Below are 20,155 nucleotides of genomic sequence, written 5' to 3'. Positions count from 1 at the left end.
TGTGGTAAATATGTCTGTAATCCCAGCATTCGAGAGACAGAGGCAGGAAGATTATCACAAGTTTAAGGCCACCCTGGGCTGTCTAGTGAACTGGGCTCCAGGAAAGCCTGGGTGAGAGGGTGCCAAAGTGAAGTCCTGTTTTTTTTTTTTAAGGAAAAGAGCAAAGTAAAATTCCCCAATAATTTTGCAATATTAAATATTAGTATTGAGTAGTAGCTCATAATATTTTTTTCTGATTTTATAATTATGGAAATACTAGATTCACTGAAAAATTTGGGAAATACTTCTCTCTTCTCTTTAAGGATTAGTGTGAATTCTTTCAATGTTTGTTAGAATGGAAGCTTCTCATCATGAACTTTTCTTTTCTGCGCTTGGTTTTGCCTGTTCCAGAACATCAAACACAGTTGTTGGGAGTCATGCAATGATGCTGTTCCTTACTTCTGCATTTAGGGTCCACTTCATTGTCTTCATGGTTTGATACCTCACTTCCTTTAATTGCTGAATAAAATGGCATTGCTTGAACATCCTCTAGTTGACTTGTTTTTATGTTAATATAATATTTCACTGGTTCTTTTGAGAGTTTTGTGCACTGTATTTGATGATATTCTACCCCGGTCCCATCCCCAGCTCTTACAGATCCATCTCCACCTCCCCACCCACTCCTAACTTCGTGCATCTTTTTCCTTTACTAACTCGTTGAGGCCAGTTTATGTTGACCACATACTCATGGGTGATTCTGCCCATTTACCTATTGAAGGACATTTTGGTTGTTTTTAATAAAAAATAAAACTACTGTAGATATTCATATGCAAATATTTGTGTATGTATAACTTCTTAACTCATTTGGATAAAAACGTAGGTGTGTAACTTCTGGATCATATGGTGAGTTTATGTTTAGTTGTTTAAAAAGCTGTCCAATTGGCTACTACTTTCCATCGCATCAACATTAGTGTGGTGGTCTTCCTGCTCTGCGTCCCATTAACCCAGGGCACTGTCAGCATTTTAGTCATTTTGTTAGGTGCATGGAGGTACCGCCTGTACATTTACAGCTTCCTAATGACCTGATGCCAGGTGACTTTTCACATGTCTGTTCAGTGGCTGTTGGTTGTTTTGATAAGATTTATCCTTTGTTAGGGTCTTTTGCACATTTTTAAATTGGATTTTGCTTTTTGTTGTTAAGGGTAAGAGTTTGTATTGATTGACAGATATATTTTCCAAATGTAGTTTACTCATTTGTGTCTTGACTCCCTTCTGTAAAGTGTTCTTTGCTGAATAGACATTTTTAGTATAGTAAATTAAAACTCACTCTTCCTTTGATGGGTCATGCTTTTGGCATTATGTCTAAAAAGTAATCATGAAACCCAAGATTATTTAGGTCTTATCCTGTGTTTTGTATTTAGGTCTGTGGTTCATTTTGAGTTAATTGTGAAAGGTGTAACTCCTGTCTTCTTAAAGTGGATATAAATTTGTTCTAATACTACCATTTGTTGAAAAGAATATTTCTCCTGTAATTTGCCTTTTTCTTTGGTCATAGATCAGCTGATTTTATTTGTATGGGCCTAATTCTAGGCTCTTTGTTCTGGTTCATTAATTTATCTTTCTGTCCTTTCATCAGTACCAAATAGTGTGAACAATACAGCTTTGTAGTGAGTCTTGGGTCAGTGGATATTAGTCCTTCAGCTTTGTTCTTCATCAGCTTTGTGTTGGCTGTTGTTCATGTCTGCTGGTGCTTTTCATAGACTTTAGGCTAGATATTAGAAGTTGGCTTGTTTTGGCTTTTGAGCCAAGATGCTGTGCAGCCCAGGCTGACCTTCGCCTTGCTTTGTAGGAACCCACTATAGGGTTCAGACTGGCCTTGGCCTTTCCTTGTACACTATTGAGTTCAAGCTAACCTTGAACTCCTCATGCTCTTTGCATCTGAATGCTGGAATTACAGTGGTGTATTGCTGTGCTTGGCTTTGGATGAAGTCTTAGAATTGTGTTGAATATAGATGAAATTGAGAAAAAAGTCTTATCCTAATATTGAAGTATGTATTTTCCTGTTTTTAAACATGAAATCTTTATTTAAACCCTTAAGTTTTCTCCTTAGCATTTTTGTAGTTTTTCTTAATCATGTCATTCAGCTATACACTTAGATTTATTTTATTTTTGTGTATGCCAGTGTAAATAAGTTTCATGTTCCAGTTACTCACTGTTAGCCTTTTGCAAAGAATTGGCCTATGTATGTCACCTTTTTATATTCAATTATTATGATAATTGCTTATTTCAAATGTTTATTTTTTTTACTTAATAAAAGCTAGTGTAGTTAGTGTATTTGTTTCTGATACCCATCTTAAAGAATCCCTAATGTTTTCATTTTATTTTTTTCTTACAGAGAATGTCTGGGGAAGCATGAGGTAAGTTATAGTGTGATCTTTAAGTTTAGCTTATAGTCTCTATCACTTTGTTCTAGAGTTGTTAGAAATAACTTGCTGCTTTGGAGTTACAAAGACTGCCCAGGGGTAGTGAATTTAAAAAATATACACTGCTTTATGTGGGAATTAACCTCTGTGTGTTCACTCTAGAGTCATTATAAACCATTTTCCTTTCAGTAATAGTTGTTTAGAGGAATGTCTTTATAGGTGCTTAGTTTTGATATAAATATTATTTGTGGAAATTTTAGACCATCATGAAAGTTGATCTCAGATTAGTCATTTTGTAAATACAAGTCCCAAAAGTTTTGTGTAGATATGTGTGTTGTGCTAGTTGCCTGCTTTTTTATTTTTATTTTTAAGGTGAGTCCTCTACCATGCCATGCTGTTGGGCCCTATTCTTGCAAGAGACTTTGTGGCAGAATGTTGCCCTGTCAGAATCATACATGTATGAAAGAATGCCACCAAGTGACGGAAGTTGATGGCCGTACTGGCAAAAATAAGGTAACCTTCTTAGGATGGGAGCATGTATAATAAAATATTTGATACCAAAAATAAAGGTAACCTTCTTAGGATGGGAGCATGTATAATAAAATACTTGATACCACAAATATTTTAATATTCACATTAGATTGCTGTCCATCTTTTTTCTTTTTTTTTTTTTGAGGGAGGGAGGGAGGGAGCGAGCGAGAGAGGGAGGGAGGGAACATTCTCATGAGCCTGGAACTGGAACTCACCAAATAGGCTTGACTGGCTATCTGGAGGATACCCATGGATCTGCTTGTCTCTGCTTTTCCAATAATGGGATTCCAAGCATGGGCTACTGTGCCCAGCTTTTTATGTGGGCTCTAGGGATTGAACTCAAGCCCATTCTACATGGTGAGACCCAAACAAAAAAGAAGCATTTATGGAAGAATATCTTTTGTAATTTGATATGTTCTTTTTAAATTCTAAATACCAAAAATAGCTTAGATTTTTTAAGGGATTTATTTTTTAACTATGCATATATGTATGCGTTTCTGTGTGTGGAAATGTACATAAGTGTATAGATGCCCACCAGATCGAAAAGAAAGTGTTTAGTCTGCTGGAGCTGGAGTTACACATGATTGTTAGCTGCCTGATGTGAGTGCTGGAAACCAGCTGGTCCTCTGGAAGAGCAGGAAGTGCTCCTACTCACTGAGCTGCCTTTCTAGCCCCTAACCACTTGGAAATCATTGTATATTGTTATAATCATGACTTCATTTAGGATGCCATTCACAATTCTTAACCTTTGAATCTTAGTGTCTATGTCTATAGCTGTTTTGCACATTCTGTTTCAAATATGTTTAAAAATAATAACTTCAGTTAAAATCTTTAATCTTCTTTGCTAAGACTCTAACCCTAGTTATATAACTAATTGTTTAGAACAGAGGGAAGTGCATTGTTAAGCTAAATTGAGGTACACTTATGAGTATAACTTAATTCTATATCTAACAGTATATTGTTTCTATAGTTCAGCAGTGATTGTTTATTGGGTTAGAATGTATTGATAATGTTTTATTTGATGTTTCTCCTGTGGTTATTTTTAGGAAATAATATGCAGTTTAGTAGGGTTACTATGTATGGTCAGACTCATTGTTTTTTTTTTTTGTTGTTGTTGTTGTTTTTTTTGTTTTTACAAGACAGGGTTTCTCTGTATTGTTTTGGAGGCTGTTGGTCCAGCCCGGCCTCGAACTCACAGAGATCCCCTGCCTCTGCCTCCCGAGTGCTGGGATTAAAGGCATGCGCCACCACCACCCGGCATGGTCAGATTCATTGTAAAGGTAGTCGATTGACTTGAAGTTCCTAGGCATAAGAATGTGAATGACACTGGTCCTATTGGCAATCATGTTATTTTTATCTTGGTTGATTTTTAAGATTAATAACAGGTCCATTTTATTAATGGAATTTCTCTCTTTTTGTTGCATATCATATTTGTATGTACTTACGTATCTGCAGAAACCAGAGATCAACATCAGACATCCTTCTCAATCATTCTTCACATTGTTTGTTTGAGATAGGGTGTTTCACTGAACCTGAAACTTTCCAGTTGGCCAGACCAACTGATCAGGAAGCCCTGGGGCTCCTTCTGTTCCTGGTAGTACAGTTGCACGCCTCCATACCTGGCTTTTACATGAGTGCTGGGATTATGCAGCAAGCACTGTATCTGCTGAACAGTCTCTCGAGTGAGCCCTAATAATTTTACTTCAGAGGCTTTCTGAAGAAGCACTCTGTTTTAGTGGGGTATCTGTCTTTTGTAACCTTAATATGTGGAAATGTTAGGTAGTTTGGTGATTTATTACCTTGTTATTTTTAGGCTGGCCCAGAGTGCCTCCAGTGTGAAGAAGGATGCTCTAAACCCCGGCCTCTGGGTTGTCCTCACCCTTGTGTTTTGCCCTGTCACCCTGGAAAATGCCCTCCTTGTGTTCAAATGCTTAGATTAAAATGCCACTGCAAGATTACAAGCCTCTATGTGGAATGTAGGTAAGTAGACAGAAGAAAGCTTTCGTGTTACTAAGATATCAAGCGATGTCTCTGGAAGAATCCTGTATAATACTTAGAAAACATCATGTATCATTGAGACTAGAAGCTGAGCTTCAGTGGGGACTGCAACCTCACCTTCAGCACTGCACTCTGATGTCAGCCAGCCTAGTTCTGCTTCATTTTGTTTGGGGATTTTATAGAAAATTTGGCTAGGAAAAAGTTGTATCACTGCTGTTAGAAGTTTAGAATACTCCTGGATTGGATAGAAATTTTCCTTGTTGATAGCTACTTAGGTATGCTTTTTGATTACATTTGTTTTTATTTGAGACAGGGTTTCTCTGTGTCTTTGGAACCTGTCGTAGAACTCACTCTGTAGACCAGGCTGGCCTTGAACTTACAGAGATCCATCTGCCTCTGCCTTCTGAGTGTTGGGATTAAATGCCAGCACTACCACCACCTGGCTTTGGATCTATATTTTTTAAAGGTAGATGTTTATTATTTAAAAAAAAATATTGTCATAGTATTTATCATAGTAGTATCTGCTTTGTCTTATTTTCTTTACCTAAAACATATACGTTATGTAGAGGGAAAAAAAATACCACTGTTTTCTTGATAGATCTAACATAATTTATCATGTATAGCTGCCACTTTTACTTTAGACTTCAGAGGCTTGTGGTTGTGTCTTCAAATTAGTTTTTTTCCAGCTCCTTTGGACATGTTTCCATCTGTTTTTCATCATTTTCCAACTTTTTGGTACAATAACAACTCATGGTTGATTTTGGAACTGGTTATTTTGCCTGGAAATTATTTGCTTGTTATGTTTTTCAAGTTTATTTTTCATAATAGCTTTTCAAAGTAGTTGCATATAATTTTTTAGAAATCTAATTTTCCTGTTATTCTTGACCTTTTTTATTTTTTCTTAGAACTTTTTAAAATATTATTTGTGTGTGTATGCATATGCACGTACATACTTTTGCACACCATGGCACATGTGTGGAGGTCAGAGGACAACTTTATGCAGTCATTTCCCTCCTCTACCTTTATTTGGGTTCTGCAGATTCTACTAGATTGTCAGGTTTGTGCGGCAAGTGCCTCTACCTGCTGAGCCATCTCTCCAGCCCCCATGGTACCTTGAGTTGAGGATAATTGTTTTAGGCATAATTTAAATGTTCTGTGACAAAAATGAATTAAGATACTTTTATGGATATGCTTAAAATCATGAATGTTTAGAAAACATACACAAATGGACTTTGATTTTAATGTCATCAAAATTTTTCCCATTTTTAGAAAAATAACCACAGCTGATATAAATGAAAAGAACCTCCTCAGTTGCTGCAAAAACCAGTGCCCCAAAGAGGTAAGCTACAATTGGTCTTTTAAGTTGGCTTCCTTGGACATTGCTCTTCTGGGTTTTCTCCTTGTTGGCTGCCTCAATTCAGGTCCTATCTGGGCCCACTAAAATGTGATGTCTGAAAAAGCTTATGATGAATGCACATCTCTGTTGACTTGGACTGTCTTAGGATTTCTATTGCTGTGACTACCACAACTCTTATAAAAGAAAACATTTATTGTGGTGGCTCTCTTACAGTTCAGAGGTTCAGTAAATATCATCATGGTGGGACATGGCAGTGTGCAGGCAGATGTGGTGCTGGAGAAGTAGCTGAGAGTCCTCTGTCTTGCAGGCAACAGGAAGTGGTCTGAGACACTGGGTGGTATCTTGAGCATATAAGAAACCTCAAAGCCCACCCACCTCCACAGTGTGAGACATTTTCTCCAAGAAGACCACACCTACTCCAAAAAGGCCACACCTCCCAATAGTGCCACTCCCTTTGGGGGACATTCTCTTTCAAACCACCACAGGAGTCACAGAGGTTTAGGACTAGAAGTGACCTTTTTTTTTTTTTTTCAAGAGAACAGTATTACAGGTTTTACTGCAGAAAATAGTGACTCAGTGCTTACTGTCTAAGATAGGATTCAAAATATAGATTAAAACTGTGAGCCACAGGCAGTTAGATAGCAGATTATTAAAAACAAAAACAACCCTCACTGCAGAGCCTTATCGGAGTTGCAGCTCAGGCCCCAAAACAAGGCCATTCTCAAGCTGCTTATGTTGTGTAAACTTTGGTTATGGTTAATTTGGGTGTATGGTATTTTTTTATTTGCAGGTTTTAAAATAATATTTTTAAAATAAGATGAAATTCATATGTATGTACATAGCCTATGTGTATCATTTAATACAGCTAGGAAGTCAATATTTTATAATTCTATATTCATTAAAAAATTTCTGGCATCTCAAAAGTCTGTCAAAGTCTTGTTCTGAATGCATTTCTTTCTCTCTATTCTAAATGTTATCATCATTTGCTGTAAAATTTTTAAATTTTTTTTGTTGGGGGTCCAGGGTGCATGTGTGGAAGTCAGAGAGCAGCTCTGTGGTATTGGGTTTCCTCCACCCTTATGTAGGTTCTGGAGATGGAACTCAGATTGCCAGGCCTGGTCAGCAAGTCTGAGCACTTTGACCGGCTGAGCCATGTCACTGTCCCTTGTCACTTGCCGTTTATTTATAGGTCTTGCTGCAGGTATGTCATAAGAGTAATCTATAGTTAGTGAATAAATATTTGGGTTATATCTACTTTGGGTTGTTATCAAAAAACACTTGTGCTGCCTTGTCCTATGTCAGCTTGACACACTACAATTATCTGAAAGGAGGGAGCCTCAATTGAGAAAATGCCTTCATAAGATCTGGCTGTAGGGGATTCTCTTGATTGATGGGGAAGGGTCCTGCCTATTCTAGGTTGTGTCACCACTGGGCTGGTGGTCCTAGGTTCTATAAGAAAGCAGACTGAGCAAGCCTTCGGGAGCAAGCCAGTAAGCAGTACTTCTCCATGGCTTCTGCATCAGCTTCTCCCTTCTCATTCCTGCCCTGTTTGAGTTCCTGTCCTAACTTCCTGTGGTGATGAACAACAGTATGGAAATGTCAGTAAAATAAACCCATTCCTTCCCAACTTGCTTTTTGGTCATGCTGTTCGTTGTAGCAATAGAAACCCTAAGATAACCCTGCAATGAACACTTGCTGCTTTGTGTGTGCACAGGTTCCTGTAGGCACAAAGAAGTGGTGCAGTTCTTTGCCCACAGGGAATGTTTAATTTCAACCTTAGTAAATCATATTGATTTCCAAAACAGCTATATCAATTTATTGCCAGTGAAGTTTCCAATTATGGATAATTATCAGGTTTTCTTGCTTTTGTTACGTGAGTTTCTGTTGTTTCCTGTTCTTGCCAATACTTTGAATTAGCCTTTTATTATTATTATTATTTTGTATCTTAAGCTTTTTCTCCTGATCAGTAGTGAGTGAGTGAGTAGTTCTTTGGGATTTTGGCATCACTTTTGCCTTTGGGTGTTTGGTGGACATACCAGCACAGTGTACTAGTGAACAAGTTTCACTCCTAGTTGTAAGCTACAGAACTAGTGTGGAATAACTTATGGAAAGAGAGAGAGGGAGAAGAGAGGAGAGAAAAGGAGACAGATAGACAGACAGACAGACAGAATAGAAAGAGAAAATATGAATGAATGTCTTAAGGAGGACATTGGGTGTTGGTATACAGAATCTGAAAGAAATACCTTACAGCCAAGCATTCAGACGGGCAGGTTCTATGTCATCTTAAGGAATTGGTCTCTACAGTGAGGCGTCTGTCTGTCTTGCCTCCTCTCCTTGACTGCTTCACCTAGGGACTAGGGGCTCCTCTTGACATTGGCAGCTACAGACATAAGGCAGGAACCTGGAATAGCTAATGGTAGCCCTGGCTGTGATACCAAGTCTTGAAGTGGAGATTGAGAATCTTAAAATTTTCTAATAAAAATAATTTACATAAATAATTGTAAAAGAAATAGGGGAACTCTGTAGTCCCTTAGTTCTTGACTTCTGTCAGAACTAAGACAGGCAAGAGCATTGTAGACTTAATGAGATGGTGAGGTAAAATGAAGGATTTGAGGAAGACGTGTAATTTTTGCTCAGAAGATCCAGCCAGAGAAAGAGACTTGCATACTATTGGTGAGTTCTGGGAAGTATGAGTACTTTTAGTATGAGGCAGAAGTGACATGGGGCCAATGCTTTCCACCCTTTCATCAACCTCTAATCCGTTGGAGGAATATAGCAGTGATGAGTAAAAGGCCACACTGGAGTCATGATTCCTTCATTGTCTTTTGTATACCTTTATTCCCTTTTCCCTTTAGAATCATTAATTTCAAACTGAAGTATAAGATTGGAATAGAAGAGAATGCTTCATGTGGAGACTTTCAGGATAGAACATAGTAAATAATTAAAGACAATTAAGCTTATGCTTTGTGGCACTTAGAGTTGTCTTGACTATCTAAATAATATGTGTTAATGTAGTGTCAAGGATAGATGTTTTAGAGTGAAAGGCTAAGCCATGTGACAATGACAAGAAATCTTCCTTTCTCATGTAAGGAAGAGGTAGTATTCTTGTCCTCCATGTGTTTGCCCATTGATCCACATTAGCCAGATGCCTGCCCTCTGTCACACATGCCTGCTTCCATTACTGCTCCAGGGTTTGTCATTTCCAGAACTCTGAGAAGGGACAAACATACTTTAAGGCACAAATCACTTATACTTGCTTACTTCCCATTGGCTTAGTCACCTGACTGTAGGGTGACAGTGACATTTATGCTTAAGTGGAACATAAGAATATTAAAATTTTCTAATAATTTGTAGAAATAATTATAATAAATTGTCTTAAAAAACTGATGGATCAGATCATGCATTATTCAGGATTAACTGGCAGTATGTGTGAGGGACTCTTAAAACAACTATTAAGGAGACAGGGAAGGTATGGTATGACCAAAATGTAAATGACCAATTGCTTTTTTGTTTTTAGCTTCCTTGTGGCCACAGATGCAAAGAAATGTGTCATCCTGGTGAATGCCCCTTTAATTGTAACCAGAAAGTAAAACTTAGATGCCCTTGTAAGAGAATAAAGCGGGTACGTATTTTAAATGACAGAATTTCTGTTTAACTTGTTTTGTGTGTTGGTTAGTTTTATGGCTTTAATTTTAAGGTTCTATTAAACTAGTATATATTAAGCCTAGTTATTTCTGTAAATGCTCATTTAAAAAAGTCAGCACTGGCAGTTGTATTTTTGTAACTTAGTAGAAGATGGTTTTCTGTTGGATCAAGCTCGGTGTCTTGTAGACAGAAAGCTCTATAACTGTTCAGGAAAACTATTGGGCTAGCAGCACCAAATGTGTGTCTACTTTGGTGAGGTAGCATGGAGCACTATTGAAGTCTTGGCTCACCATTGCACTGTTCACCCTAGTGCACAGTCAGCATAGGTGGTTGATAGTGTTCTACCAGACAGCGGACAGGTGGAGCATTTCCTTTATCCCAGAAAGCTCTGCTAGACAATACTGCTCTAGAACATTCTAGAACATTTCCTGGAAGCTTTGGAAGAATGGCAGGAAGCAAGGATAAAAATGACATTCAGCATGTAGTAAATTATTAAGTTGATTATTTAAATTTTATAGTTTTCATTATTTTAATTAAATAGAATAGGGGGATCTTGGAGGGTAACCCATGTCAGATCCCACGCAGCATCCTGTAACTCCAGTTCCAGGGGTTTCTTTCCCTATTCTGGCCTTTAAGCACTGCATTCATGGGCACCTACCCCTAGTCAGAAAAAAGATAGAGAATAAAGGAGTAACCATCTGAACCAAGATACATAATGCTTAGTGAATGTAGTATACTTACAATCTTCAGCTGATAAATAAACTTTGCTGGCATACAGATGTGATTTGAAAGAAAAATTGACTAAAAATTTCAATTTCTGTTATTTGTAGGAATTGCCATGCAATAAAATACGTGAAAATCAGGTTTCAGTGGAATGTGATGCAACATGCAGGGAGATGAAGCGGAAAGCATCTGAGGTGATGGCATTACTAATGTGCTCAGGGCCTTTTCTCCACCACTTGCACTTACGTTACAAAAGCCTCCTTGTATAGGCATATTTTGAACCCAAGGTAGTTTTATTGCTTGCTATGTATCTAAGCTTTTTGTCTTTTACACCCTTTAATGCATTTGCTCTGGCCCATAGCCATTTGCTTAATACCATTAGCTTCTTGAAAATTTGGCTAAAATAATGCATGCATAAGATTTAGGGATGGTTTGCAGTTTGAGATGTCTTTAGTGTTGATTCTGCCTACCAAACTAACCAGTTCACAAATAATTGGTTTTGCTGATTTAAGTCTTGCCTTCCAGATAGGCATTATAAAGAAGTGATCAGTTTCTACTTTAGAGTCTTCATGACTTGAATTGTGATCTAATCTCATATAGCTGGTAAGAGGAAATGTTTATTTAATCATATATAAATTATATTCACGCTGGGCGTTGGTGGCGCACTCCTTTAATCCCAGCACTTGGGAGGAAGAGGCAGGCAGATCTCTGTGAGTTCAAGGCCAGCCTGGTCTACAGAGCGAGTTCCAGGACAGCCTCCAAAACAATACAGAGAAACCCTGACTTAGAAAAAAAAAAAAACAGACAAAAATAATAATAATATTCACTATCCTGAATCTATTGGATGAAACCTTGGTAAATTTCCAGTATAATATTTGCATTTTTAAGGGTCGGAAGATGCCAAGCATCTACAAAAGATGTGATATCTAGTTGTTAATTTTGTTTTCAAATGTGAATAGATTAAAGAAGCAGAAGCCAACGCTGCTCTGGAAGAAGAAAAACGAAGACAGCAGGTACCTACCTCAGTGACAGGCAGACTTGTCTCTTCCTTAGTTGTTGTCCAACCTGCAGCATGGGTGGCCTAGGGTAACCGAATGCAGCCCAGCATTGAGTTTGTTCTATATATCAAAATGCTCTTGAAATACTCTGATTTGTCTTATTGACAAATGCCGTTTTACATTAATAAATCCACTGGTAGATGGTCTATAAGTGTAGCTTATGACTACAGTAATGGGTATGTTAATGAAGATGTATATTTTCTTCAACTAAACCGTGTTGTGTAGTAGGTAGTATATATTTGTTTAATGGTCATCACTGTTTAGTCAGTTACTGTGTACTGTGCATTATTATATCATTGTATAGGAACTGTGGGTGGGTGCTTACCAGGATGATAAAAAACAACATTTGACAATGGCTTATACTCCAGGCTACCTTCTTTTACCATCAGTTTTCAGTTCTTCCTCTAATAATCATTGGCATTAAAGCATAATGCATTTTTCCCCTTTAAGAATTTTAACTGTATCTTTAAAGTGGGGTGGGTATATGATAAAGAAAAGAATCTAGTTGAGGCAGCGTTCTTTCTTTACTCATTTGGATTTCTGTGTTACAAGCCTCTAATTCATATTTCCTGCATAATCAAAAGGCTAAAATTATATATGGAGCATCTCTGCCTTTTGAGGAAGGTGCTCTTGAGGTATAAAATGGTGTTAAATTAAAAAAAAGCTATTGTCTGCATTTTAGAGTCCCTTTGATTCAATCAGTTGCATGCTTAATATCAAAGACAGGCTTCCAGACTAACAGAATTACTTACTTTATTGGCACTCAGTTCTGTTTGTTTACCTAACTAAACTCTAACATTTTGTTGAATACAGTCAGTAGGAGGTGAGCGGATTTTTGTTGTTGTTTAAATCAAATTAATATATTTATTATACTGTTACTGTCAAAACATTAATTTTCATTTCAATAGAGTTACAGACCAGTGTATTTTTGACTTTAATGCAAATGTCACCATTCTGCTGTAGGCTGAACTGGAAGCTTTTGAAAACAGACTGAAGGGTCGCCGGAAGAAGAACAAGAGGAGAGATGAGGTGGCAGTGGAGCCGTCTCTTTGGCAGAAGTACAGCCCCTACCTCCTTCCGGTGCTTGGAGTCGTGGTGGCAGCGCTTGTGTGGTACATTGCCTATGGTGTGGACTGATGATTCTTTCAACCTCTTCATATACCTCAGACTGGAGTTACGTGAACGTTCTGTTTAAGATATTCGAAAACGTGCGTTGTGGAACATGATACACGTTCACAGTTTTCTGTGTCCTTGTCTGGCTATAGTTAGGACAGATACTTAGCTTTATCTGAGTTAGAACAGTTACCGGGGGCAGTGAAAGAAACTGTCTAAAGTCAGCATGACTGCAGTTACAAAGCAGGTCAGAGAGCATTGCACTTCCTTGGTCTTTTTTTCTGATAATTCCCATGTTCAATACTTCATCCATTTTGTGAATTCAGATAAAACTGAGCCATATGTGCAGCAACGGGGATATTTCTCTGGTTACTTACTGGGTACTTTTTCTTGATCATGTAACTTTGTACTTTTTTAAAGAAGTGATTCTGTAAAGGAACCTTAAATTCTAACATAAGCCTTTATAATTAGATTCTAGATTAGTGTATTAGAGAGGAATTTTATTTGTCATTGAAGCAAATTTTACACTGTATTCCTCAGAAAATACAAACAAATGCCAGATTAGATTCCTTATGGGAAGCTGTTTTTTTGTGCAAGAAGCTTTAACTGAAGTTGGCATGTTTTGTAAAACTTGTTGTATGTATCTTTTTATGATAATAATAAAGGAAAACTAATTTCTGAGCAATATGTGCTGAGCACAGGGCTTGTGAGATTTATGTACTTGGTTTCATTTCTCGTTACTGCAATTCTTGATATAGTATACCTGGGAATAATTAATTTTATGAAATCAAACTGATAATAACAAGCCAAATTACATAGATTTGTAAGTCATTTAAAGTAGTTTTGCTATTTAATTTTTGTATTGCTTTCATTAAAAAATTTCATGCCAAATTTGTAATAAAGAATATTTATTATTATTTATAATACTCAGGAACTCCTAATTTTAGATATTAGTATTGATGACTAAAGCTCTAGTGATATTGTAGAAACAAGAACACAGTAATATTAGGAGTGACAATGTACATTTTAATGTAACTCCAAAGGAAGATTCTAAAATCTGCATAAGAGAGCAAGCAAAGACTCAGAGAAAATGAGTGTGATTTCCTGTGGTAAGTGGTGTTAAAAAAATAATAAATGGGGCCAGAGAGATGGCTGAAAGCTGCGAACACTGTCTGTTCTTCCAGAGGACTTGGGTTTGATTTCTAGCACCCACATGGCAGCTCACAACCAGCTTTGTTCTCCAGTCCGTGGGCATCCGATGCCCTCTTCCAGCTTCCACAGGCACACATGTGGTATGCAGAAGAAAGCACATATACACATAAACAAAAATAAATAATTATTTACAAACCAAACGAAACAAGACAAGAAACAGTATAGGAAATAATAGTAGGATGGAAGGACACTAGTTCAGAGAGACCAGTGTTTGAACTGTGACCCTGTCTGAAGACTGAGGGAAAGTCTGAGAAGAGAAAGCAGTAGATACAAAGTCACTAAATTTGCAACTTGATGCATTTAGCACAGCTTAAGATCAGTAAGATGGGCTGAGAAGAATTCAAGTACAATGTAAATTGAGAGGGTGCAATACTTCAGGCTATTTCTGGTGGGGAAAGACCATGCTAAGAATTTGGGCTTTATTGTAGTTGGAATGGGCAGCATTGAACAGTTTTAAGTAAAGAAGAGACTTTTGTTTTGGTTTTTGCAATTGCTGGCTCCTGTGAGGAACAGAGACTGCAAGCGGTGATTCAGCGGTGGGGTTCCAGGAAGAGAGAGGACACAGTCAGGAAGCAGTCCAGGCTTCAAGCTCGGGATTGTGATTCAGTTATGTGGGACTCCAGTGACTGTCATGAAGATGCTGCAAAAGTTTCTGTCTGAGAAGAATGCGAGAAATACAAGGAGGTCGTGCATACCTTAGGTCAAGGTGATCTTTTGTCTAAATCCTGAAGTAGAAAGCTGTCCTTTTGATTATAGTGAGACGGCAAACGGACGGAAGAGGAGCTGAGACGGTAGTCACCAGGAATTGCAGAAGTAAACTTGTTCATCTTATTCTCCTGCTTTGCTTTGTGACATTAACACAATGCAAAAAAATGCTAAGGTTTATGTTTATTAAAATGTGTGGAATATTACATGGAAATTAAAAAAAATTTAATTTCAGTTTAAGCATCTCCAATACCTAGTGTTACTTTTACTGTTCACATCAAAATAAAGGTAGATCTCAAACAAGAGTCATTGTTGCTAAAATTGGCAAAGGAATTTTCACTTTTTGTAAAGTGAAATATGTTCACTTTTTGTAAAGAAGTTTTAATTCCTGAGTTTTGTGGCTTTTTTGTTTTTTGAGACAGGGTTTCTCTGTGTACTCTTGGCTGTCCTGGAACTCACTCTGTAGACCAGGCTGGCCTCGAACTCACAGAGATCCGCCTGCCTCTGCCTCCAGAGTACTGGGTTCAAAGGCGTTTGCCACCTCACCTGGCTGAGTTTCAGGGCTATCAATGGTAAGGATTTTAAACACAGGTAAGTCTTATGTGGGAGTGTGTAGGATTTTAACACCAAATGTCCAGAGCTTTCAAGAAATGTCTTTGATGTGGCTTCCCACCTTCTTACCTCTAATATTCTTTTGTTGCCCAATGGGTCCTTGGTTTCTGAGTCCCTGCTACAGTGACTAACACTCCCTACCCCAGCTATGTGCATAATTTCTTGCGGCTTCTTCCATTTCCGCAGACAACAAAGGAGTGAGGAGCCAGGTTAAGATACAGTGGGGGAGAAATGGCCTCTTGATGAGCTCAGTGCTGGGGGCGTCTGCCTCAGCTTCAGGCCTCTTATAGTCAAAAATCATTGAAACCTAGCAATATTCTCCAGCCTCCAGGGCATGGTGGTACGTGAGAATTATTCCAGCACCCAGGAGGCTGAGATAGCAGGGTTGTGAGTTCTAGACCAGGCTGAACTACACAGCAAGACCCTATGTCAAAAACCAGAGATGCAGTGGGAGCCAACATTTCTGGGGCTAGCTAAGGGCAGAAAGGTGACTCCTGCTCTTAGTCTTCCTGTCCTGGGAATGGGAAGTAAGGCAGATGGCTAAGCCCGGGAACCCAAGTGAACACTCCTCTTCCGTCCTGTGGAAGCTGTCTTCTGCTGAATGGCAGTAATGGGGCCACCTAACCTTGGGCCTTAGGTCCTTGTAACTAAAGAGCTTCATAGATTGGGAAAGAAGCACAGCAGCAGCTACTGCCTCCTGGGAGAAACGGGATTAGGAGAAACGGGAGCAATCAGGAGGCCCCTTCTCTCTCTAGAGACCTGTCAGAGACCCCAGACGAAGAGCCATTTTTATACATTTTAGAATCTTGGTTTCTGAAATGCTTGGCATAGAGCACTTAAGAAATGTAAATGTTGATGAGTGGCTCAGTCTCCCACCTTTATGACTTCTCTAGTAAATGGATTTGCCCCTCAGGACAGCAACAGGGACCCTGGAAATGGAGTCACCTTCTTTCTTTTTTTCCCCTTTTACTGAAGATAGATTTTTTTTCTCTTACATGACATGTTCTGATTATGGTTTCCTTTACTACTCCCAGATCTTCTCTGATCTGGGTTTACCTCCTTTCTGTCTCTCATTACAAAACAAATAGGCTTCTAGGGGATAATAAAACAGAGACTAACACATTGAATAGGATGAAAGAAACAAGGAAAAGAGCTCAAGAAAAGGCATAAGAAACAGCCCCGTTCATTCTCACTCAGGAATACACAAAAACTATACACTGTAAGCTATAATGCATATAAAAGGACCTGTAGGATAAAGGGGGTGGGGTGTCCTTATATGATGTCATGAGACAAGGAACTTCCAATGTTACTGAGTTTGTTTTCTTGTTGTTCTGTCTACTGCTGGGCATTCAGTACTTTGTGTTCCCAGTGAGATTCCCCCTGGAAAAAACTAAATTTTCATTTGCAAGTGGCTATCAGTTGTAGATCTCTCCTGGGTTAGGGATGAAGGACCTCATCTGGTACAGGCGTGTGTAGACACTGCATGCTGCCTCAGTTTCTGTGAGTTTTAAAGTTCATACATACATAGATCCTGTGGCTTTAGGGGGCCTTGTTTTCTTGGTGCCCTCTAAGCCTTCTGGCTCCTAACATTCTTACCTGCCTCCTTTGTGCAGGGTTCCCTGAGCTCTGGGAGGAGGGATTTGATGAAGACATCCCATTTAGGGCTGAGTGTTGCATATTATCTGGGTGTGGTATTTGTTCCCATCTGCTGCAGGAGGAAGCTTCTCTGATGATGGTTGAGAAGGCACTATGAGTATAGTAGAGTGTCATTAGGAGTCATTTTGTTGCTTTTTTTTTTTCTTAACAGAGGTACTTGTGTTTGCCCTAGGTCTCTGGGCAATCCAGTGTCTGATTCTTGGTCACCCAGCAATGTCAAGTATGAGTTCATCTCATGGGATGGGCCTTCAGTCAAATCAGATATTGGTTATTCCCACAAACTTTGTGCCACTGTTGCCCAAGCTTATCTTGCAGACAGGACACCATTGTAAATCAAAGGGTCTGTGTCTGGCTCGATGTTTGTTTCTCTTTTGGGAGTGTGTAGAGTACCGTCCTGTACCAAAGCCTAGGATGTAAGAGCGAAGTCTCTATGTAGGCACAAACTTGGCTTCTCTATGTTCAGTCTGTGTGTTATCTTCAGCAATAGGGCCTTGCCTTTATTTGTGGAAAGCAACCTGTAGCCTTTGCAATAGCCTGGATTGTTTGAGCATTCCCGTGGGACCCCTTTGGCCAGCAACTGAATTAGATGTAATCCATTCCCAGTACTGGAAGCTTCATTTGGTGATAATAGATGGCCAGTTGGATCTCTGTCTACTCCTTACTCGGAGTTTTTATTTGGATCATCTTCATATATTTCTATATTTTAGGAAGCTGCTACTACACCAGGTTTCCAAACTACCCCTCAAATTGCCCTTAATTTTAGTTGTCTCTACCCAAATTCTCTCTGCACCTTTAAGCTAATTTCCTATAAGTCTCCTAAAAAATGCTATCAAAATCATTTATTTTAGCATCTTGAGATGTGCAGTATATAATTGTTGTCTGTTATCAAAGCATACCTTAAAATGGTACACCGGAACTTTATACGTCTGTTTTGCTGTGAGATCCTTCACTTTGAGGGTTCTGTTTGTTCATAAGACTCAAAGCAGATGGAGTACAGCATGTTTTTCCTATGACAAACATATACGGCCATTTTTGTCAGTAATCCCATAAGTCTCTTTGACCTTTGTTTTTATTTTAAATTATGTGATTAGTTTGATATATGCTTAAGATGCTAGACAAAAGTTTCAGAATGGTATCAGAAATGTTTAATTTTTGGAAAATAGGATTATTTCAAACATTAGACAGGTATTACCTTTTTTTTTTTTTAATAAATTGAGTTGGGGGCTGGGCAGTGGTGGTGCACACCTTTAATCCCAGCACTTGGGAGGCAGAGGCAGGCGGATCTCTGTGAGTTCGAGGCCGGGCTGGACCGACAGCCTCCAAAACAATACAGAGAAACCCTGTCTCGTAAAACCAAAAAAAAAAAAAAAAAAAAAATTAACTTGGGGATTTGGTTCAATGGTGCCTAGCAAGCCAGCAGCCACAGCTCCAAGTAATGTCAGTTGAAGTACTTATGTGACAGATTCTGTTTTAAAGAATAATTCCAATAGGCCATTAAAGGTCACAGTGAACACTCCTTATAATTAAACTAACTTAAATATAAGGTATATCTGATTTCTTAGGGTATGAAAGTTAATTACTAAGTATAAACAGGTGTTCACCCCCTTTTTTTTCTTTAACTCTCCCCCCCAGCAGCATACCTCAGCTACTGGTTTTGGTACTCGTGGTAACTGGAGCTGTTAGAAGGGAGTGGGTCATGTTTCCCTTTTCAGTACAGTCAGTTTTAGGAACTCATGCAGAAAGCAAGGGAGACTTCAGAGTTCTCACCAGACCTCCACCAGGGGGCAGAACATGGAAAAGGAGGCTCATGGGCTACATTCACCCAGTGCTCCATTCACAGACCAAGGGACTCTGGCCCTCAAGGTGCTGCTGGCAGATGTGCCTGCTGGGCTCTGGATTCCCAGATGGGTGCCCTGTGGATGGTGGTGAGGCAGTGCCTCAGTAAGTTACAAAATGCCATGGCCTCTGGGGAATGTCAAGGCAGCTCTTCTCATCTGAGCTAGAGACTGCATGCGAAATGCTTAGTGTAAAGTCTGTGTGCTAGAAAATGCGAGGTTGTGAATTAGCGAACATTTATTTAGATAGTGTGTTACTGATGTGGGAACAACGTGAAGTCAGTGTTCCACCTCTTTAACTACGCATCACATATAAGGTATTTCCCAGACTGCATGACTCCTGGAAGCAAAACACCCATTACCACTCCCTTCCAGTTGTGCAAATGTGCCTTTGTCCACACAATGACACTCAAGGGACAGGTCACATAGTCTACTGACTGTGTGGCCTCCTCTAATGGAGATGGACTGCTTCAGTATAACCCAGTAATTTTTGAAAATTTAAAGATTTTGATTGAAATTGGATTTAAAAATGTCTAAGAAAACTTAATGAAGTCTTTGGCCCCTTTATTTTATCCCCTTCCTCCTATCTCCCCCCCTCCCTCCTTTCCTTCCTTCCTCCCTTCCCTTTTCCTTCCCTCCAGTCCTGTTCAGTTCTGTTCTTCCCCCCCTCCCTCCTTGGTGGCAATGTAATTTCTGCAGTGGAATGTCTCTAGTGCCTCCCTTGCTGCCTTAAGGAACGTGGCTCTCTGTGAATGACAGGTGTGGATTGGCTGGCCCCTGGTATCAACCTGTGGATGCTCTTGGCAGGCAGTCCCAGGCTTGAGTTTTTCCGGTCCATGAAGCCTGAGCAGCATCAAAAAGCAGTTTCCTCCCTAAACTTGCAACAGAAGATAGATGTGCAATTTGTGCGATACAAATAATGCCCGCCTTCAAAACCTTCCATATTTTTCCAACACAACAAACTTGGCATTGAATCGCCAGTGCCTGTGGCATCGTTTTGGTACTTTGCTGGCTAGATTCCTGCTTGAGATGTGATGAGGAGAGCAGTTCCTTACACTGTCACTCTGTAACAAAGTCCTGACCTTTGCTGCTCCTGTCCTGTAGTTTAAGGTTGTTGTTTGTTTTGTTTTTGTTTGTTTCCTGGTGTGGAGGATGGGTGTAGACTCTTCCCATCTGCCTTAGAAGAATAACTTTTTTGAAGGCAGGGGTGGGTATGGAGGAACTGTCATTGAGGGTTATGGGTAGGACCCAGAGACGTGAGTGAAGGGAGGGAGTGGTCTGCGGGTGGGGTCTGCCCAGCAGACAAAA

General features: G+C 39.2%; 1 protein-coding gene across 3 annotated transcripts in view; it reads left to right on the top strand.

The window, feature by feature from the left end:
* Nfxl1 (nuclear transcription factor, X-box binding like 1) overlaps positions 1–13,512 on the top strand; it is a 36,521-nt gene extending 23,009 nt beyond the window's left edge. For all 3 annotated transcript variants that reach the window (XM_013121048.3, XM_013121051.3, XM_021233382.2), the window contains 8 exons: positions 2,375–2,396; positions 2,775–2,915; positions 4,747–4,913; positions 6,201–6,270; positions 9,806–9,910; positions 10,764–10,850; positions 11,616–11,669; positions 12,678–13,512. In XM_013121048.3, the coding sequence (XP_012976502.1) occupies positions 2,375–2,396; positions 2,775–2,915; positions 4,747–4,913; positions 6,201–6,270; positions 9,806–9,910; positions 10,764–10,850; positions 11,616–11,669; positions 12,678–12,851 (820 nt within the window). In that variant the 3' untranslated portion in view covers positions 12,852–13,512. The remainder of the gene's footprint in view (positions 1–2,374; positions 2,397–2,774; positions 2,916–4,746; positions 4,914–6,200; positions 6,271–9,805; positions 9,911–10,763; positions 10,851–11,615; positions 11,670–12,677) is intronic.
* Positions 13,513–20,155: the final 6,643 nt, after the last annotated feature.

This window comes from Mesocricetus auratus, unplaced genomic scaffold, assembly GCF_017639785.1.
Source record: "Mesocricetus auratus isolate SY011 unplaced genomic scaffold, BCM_Maur_2.0 Super-Scaffold_100006, whole genome shotgun sequence".
NCBI lineage: Eukaryota > Metazoa > Chordata > Mammalia > Rodentia > Cricetidae > Mesocricetus > Mesocricetus auratus.
Note: the sequence above shows the minus strand (reverse complement) of the source record. Positions and strands in the feature narration are given on the sequence as shown.